Source organism: Sinocyclocheilus anshuiensis, unplaced genomic scaffold (assembly GCF_001515605.1).
Source record: "Sinocyclocheilus anshuiensis isolate Anshui unplaced genomic scaffold, SAMN03320099.WGS_v1.1 scaffold1074, whole genome shotgun sequence".
Taxonomy (NCBI): Eukaryota; Metazoa; Chordata; class Actinopteri; order Cypriniformes; family Cyprinidae; genus Sinocyclocheilus; species Sinocyclocheilus anshuiensis.
In genome coordinates this window covers 19214-25088 of record NW_015539894.1, presented here as the reverse complement: position 1 = coordinate 25088, position 5875 = coordinate 19214, and the positions used below count along the sequence as shown (strand labels likewise).

At 35.1% G+C, this 5875-nt stretch overlaps 1 protein-coding gene across 1 annotated transcript; it reads right to left on the bottom strand.

The window, feature by feature from the left end:
* Window positions 1–328: 328 nt before the first annotated feature.
* On the bottom strand, window positions 329–5472 carry LOC107685891 (gastrula zinc finger protein XlCGF8.2DB-like). The gene is made up of 2 exons (XM_016482625.1): window positions 5469–5472; window positions 329–1212 (listed from the first exon to the last, which is right to left on the bottom strand). Exons 1-2 carry the CDS (start codon window positions 5470–5472, stop codon window positions 329–331), a joined length of 888 nt encoding a protein of 295 aa, XP_016338111.1.
* Between the last annotated feature and the right edge of the window lie 403 nt (window positions 5473–5875).

The following is a 5875-nucleotide window of genomic DNA, read 5'->3' as shown; positions in this document are numbered from 1 at the left end:
CCATGTGAATGCCCATGTTCTGTTGTTTATGCTGCTTTTTGTTAAATTAATCCCTGGAAAACAATTTTTTTTATTTTTAATGGGTCACAGCCACATATCCATTCTAATTTACCATAATCTTGTCGGTTAGCGGTTCATAATCGGTAACCGAGCCGATTATGGTAACCGAGCATCGGTTAGGAGAAATAACTGAAATGAAAATTCATATTTTCACTACAGTCTAATAATAGTTAATCAGAAAAATTATAATAATACAGCTGCACGTTTATGAATATTGCTTGATCAAGTAGGCCTAACAAAACAGCGCAAAAACTGGATGGAAACTTGGCTACTGATGACATAAAACCCTCCCTATGTGTTCATCATTTTCCACACATATGAATGGCTTCTCTTCTGCGCAAATTCTCATGCGAATCTTAAGATTTCCTATTTGTGAGAAGCTCATCCCACACAGTTTGCAGGTGTACGGCTTCTCTCCAGTGTGAAGTCTCATGTGAGTGTTGTGGCTACTTTTATGACTGAAACTCTTTCCACACTGATGACATATAAAGCATTTCTCTTCTGAGTGATTCCTCATGCGGTTATTAAGGCTTATTTTACGTGTGAACCTCTTTCCACACTCATCACATTTGAACGGCTTCTCTCCAGCGTGGATGTTCAAGTGATACCTAAGGTTTACTTCTGTTGTGAAGCTCTTTCCACACTGATCACACGAGAACAGCTTCTCTCCAGTGTGACTGCGCATGTGGTAATTAAGGATGTTTTTCTGTGTAAAACTCCTTCCACACTGTTGACAGATGTAAGGCTTCTCTCCCGTGTGAATTCTCTTGTGGAATTTAAGGCTTAGTTTTTGAGTGAAACTTTTTCCACATTCTTGGCAGGTGAAAGAGTTTTCTCCAGTGTGAACTCTCATGTGATACTTAAGGGTTAGTTCTACAGTGAAGCTCTTTCCACACTCTTGGCAGGTGAACGGCTTCTCTCCAGTGTGAACTCTCATGTGGACATCAAGGTTTTGTTTCTGATTGAAACTCTTTCCACACTGATGGCAGGTGAAATAACTCTTGGATTTGGTCTTATGGCCTCTTTTTTGTGAGAAAGTATTGTCAGTCTTTGTGGATTTTTCTCCAGTCATGAAACCATGATGTTTCTCATACTGTTTTTTCTCTTCCATTTCATTCTGTTCTTGACTCTCCTCTTTCAGCACCATCAGGTCTAAAGCGAAAAATAAAGATAAATAGTTAAACACAGTTTAATGGCACAAAGCAACAGATATCCAAACCAACATAAAGCATCAAAACCAACAACATGTATGCTAGCCCTTATAGGTTTCTGAAACAGGAGTTACAGTGGGTATAGAAAAGAATCACCCCCTTTAAAATAATCACATTTTGTTGCTTTGTAGCCTGAAATGAAGACAGACAGTTTTTGTTTTATCCAGCTGTATTTACTCAGTGCAACTTATAGCATCCAAGTGAAAGATATAACACCAATATGGCAGGGAAAAAAAATAAAAAAATTTAAGCCCCATTGTACCATAGAAACTTTTCTTACTAAAGTTCAGTATTTTTTCTAGTGCAAAATATTGCTCATTACATTAGGTCCTATCTTTCAGATTGCTACCACTTGTATATGAAGGATATCCCATCAAACACAAGTATGGTGTGCCACAGGGCTCAGTATTAGGTCCTCTGTTTTTCTCATTGTTTACGCTTCCCCTGAGGGACAAAATCATTAAATTTCACAATTATGACCACGATACTCAGATTTATACACTACTCAAAAAATTGAGGGAACACCTAATCATCACAGTAAAACATTGAGTCAGTTAAATGTCAAGGATACCAATCTGTCCAGTTAGGAAGCATAAGTGTGAATCAGTTTCTCCTGCTTTGGTGCAAATGTAGGTGACAACAGGTGCACTGGAGAAGCAACAGCAAATCAACCCCCATGGCACATCCACACGTGCCGTCACAAGGAGGTTTGGTGTGTGTTTCTAGAGCATGCAAGAGATACAGGAACATAATAGGAACAGGAGGAGCACTACCGGAGCCCTCCAAAATAACCTCCAGAAGGCTACTGCAATTTCATGTTTTTACATAGATTTTTGGTATGATTTTGAATCCAGTCCTCAGTGGGTTGATGATTTTGGCTTCAATTGACCATTGTGACATAATTTTGTTCTCAACGAATTACATAATGTACACAAGTAATAATTTTAAACGTGAATATTTCATTCACAGAGATCCAATGTGTGATTTAAGTGTTCCCTTCATTTTTTGAGCAGTTTATTTCCTCACAATCTGACAAAACTCTCCAAGGTAACAGTATGTATTGTTATATAAAAGATGGCATGGTTAATAATTTTCTCCTATGACATTCTGCCAAAACAGAGATATGAATTATTGGACCACAGACCTCCATACATAAGATTCTAGATCTCAATGGATGCAATGTTATGTTGTTTTCTACAGTGAAGATCACAGGTGTTGCGTTTACAGCAATCTGTCTTATACGATAATCACATTAGCATTTTTTTTTGTCTTCTTCTGTTTGAAGTCTTCAAATGTCAGGTTGAAGTCAATAAGCTTGCAAGGATTTAAATGCTTATGATAACTAAGAAACAGGCTCACATCAGCCCAATTTTATCATTATTGCACTGATTGCTTGTTAGATTTCGAATCAATTCTGCTAATTACACACAGCTTTGAATGGCTTATAGCTAGGAACCAAGTTTGTTTAATACTCTGTTTGAGTACGAATGCATTTATTTGCATTAATACAGCAAAAACAGTTAATCTACTTTTTTGTTCCAAACTTTTGTAATGTTTTATTGTCATGTTCAATAGTATTTTAAATAGGACAACGAAAAGCAGGAGTTAGATATGTAATAAAACTGCATTTCTAAATCAGTAAAACGGCAAATATTGTCTTGAATAAAGTCTTATGATGCAAATTGTTATTTGTGGCCCTTCATATTTAATGTGGCTTAACTTGAGTACCCCTGAGCTATACTGCAAGACACACACTGATCACTGCCAGGATCATGGACTGCGAAGAGAATAAACTTTTTATGGCCACAGCATTTGCCAAATTCAAATGAAACGACAGACACTGCATCCCTGTGTACAAATGCATTGCGACATGACATTTAAAAGGTTTTTGATAAACCTGTTCAATACACACTAAAGACATAGTAGAACTTACAGGTAAATATAACTTTCTGTAAAGCTGCTCTGGAACAATGTGTATTATGCAAAATGCTATACAGATAAATATGACTCAGCATCAAACAACTATGTTATTTGATGTGCCAAAAGATAAATCTGTCATTAAGCAAGCCTAGATAACTGGTATAACTGCATTACGATCATTTAGATCAGCCGTGCCCAAGCCTGTTCCTGTAAAAGTAATCTGCCAGTAGATAAAAGTACTTACTATTACTGTACACTAGAGTTGTGTGGGGTGTTTAAATCGAGGCCGCTAAAGGGCTCAGTGAACTTCCATGAGGGCCGCAATGAGGGCTGCATGATATATCAAAATAAAATCTATATTGCAATGTGGCTTAGTGTGACTGTCACATCACACAGGCTGTGATTTAAGCACAGTGCCAACCACTAATATTGGCACCCTTGGTAAATATGAGCAAAGGTGGCTGTGAAAATAAATCTGCATCGTTTATCATTTTGATCTTTCATTCAAAAAAATTCACAAATTAAAAATAAAAATTAACTTTATTTAAGTGTAAATAAAGATACACTTTTCCGGATAAAGCACAGTATTTACACACATGTAGTTCATGAATGATACAATGTTTCAGTGTCCAGTGTTGGGGAAAGTTACTTTTAAAAGTAATGCATTACAATTACTTTTTTGAAAAAGTAACTCAGATATTTTCTTGTAAATTAAAAAACTTTACTAGTTACTTGAAAAAAGTAATCTGATTACGTAACTCGCATTACTTGTAATGAGTTACCCCCAACACTGTCAGTGTCTGAGAGCGGCTTGGTTCTTTTACTGAGGTGCTGATATCATGGCAGAACTTGACAATATGGCCAGTGCGGTGTCGACACGAAAGTTTATCAGTTGCTCGTGTTTTTAAGTCTTGTCAATTTAAACATTCAAGCGATTTTAAATCATTCAAGTGCAAGAGGATGTGAAAGAAAATAATCACATGCTGTTTTCTGTGTGCATTCACTGACAGCACGCAAAAGCTCAGAACTGAGCTAATACTTGCACTTGAACAGACAAATTCATACAAATTATGTAAACAGCTGAGAAAGAAATCGGATGTGTATCAATACTTTGGATCTGTGCATTTGGTCTTAAAGCAACAGCAGCCTGTAATGTACTTGCTCCTGTCTGTTTCATTAATGCTATTCAAACAACAAAAGACAGCAAATTACTCACTGCGCTTGACTGAATAACTTTTGTACCTATAACAATGATTAATCTATATTTCATTTATACAATGAAGACTACGCAGTGTTATTTTACATTTGATTATTCCGTTTCTGTACATGAATACTACTGTTGGATCTACCTGAAAAGCTTAAACCACTATTTCATTTGTGTCTTTTGATTTTCCTCATGCTAGTGATTTTGCTCATGTAGTAGACTGTGTGCAACTTTAACGCTTTTTTCTCAAATTTAGAGTCATTAGAAACTAGAGCTTTCATCCTAAAACTAAGCATTTACATATCATCTTACAGAGATTAATGAGCAACAGCTGTCATATCTGTCTATAACACGTTATTGGCTGTTTGACGCAATGTTACACAGAATAATTGCTTTGTTTAGGCTAATATTTTTCCCAAATGAATGCATGACGTCGTAATAACCAGCCTGGTCTCATGTTTATATGTAGGTATTAATACCTAACATTTACAAGCATAAGATGTACACTTTTGTATGTTTTTATTAATGCTAAAACGTACAATTTAGACATATTTCAACATTTAAAATGTACAAATCGCTACGTATTTTTAGATAAAAAACGTACAAATATTTACGTACCTTTTATATCATTAAGATATTCATATCAATGCATTTTTATAATTTTATCAATAAGCGATTTAGATTTTTAGACCCCTTAACCTACCCCCAAACCTAAGCCTACTCATTTTATAGCGAATATGCATTTTTATCAATACGGAATTGAGATTTTTAGACCCCTTAACCTACCCCCAAACCTTAACCTATCTCATGTTTATACGTAGGTATTAATACGTAACATTTACAAGCACAAAACGTACACTTTTGTACGTTTTTATTAATGCTAAAACGTACAATTTAGACGTATTTCAACGTTTAAAACGTACAAATCGCTACGTATTTTTAGCTAAAAAACGTAAAAATATTTACGTATCTTTTATATCATTAAGATATTCGTATCAATGCATTTTTTTCATTTTATCAATAAGCGATTTAGATTTTTAGACCGCTTAACCTACCCCCCAACCTAAACCTACCCATTTTATAGCGAATATGCATTTTTTTTTTATTATTTTATTAATACGCAATTTAGATTTTTAGACCCCTTAACCTGCCCCCAAACCTTAACCTACCCATTTTATAGCGAATATAAAAGGATATAAAACGCAAATGACCGAAATATGCAGGAAAATAATCATTTTAGTAAAAATATAGCATTAAAATATTTTTATAGTCTCTAATTCCACTCCTACCTATAAATCTAAACATTTCTGTACAGTATAAGAAAAAACATGACAGACAAAACTAAGTAAATGTACGTTTTATAGAACCACATTTTACGTAAAATACATACGAATTATCATGAGATCACGTTGTAATAACGAATATTGAACTAGTAAGCAGGATCTTCTCGGCTGCACTTGAAGGCAGCATCAGTGTTTGT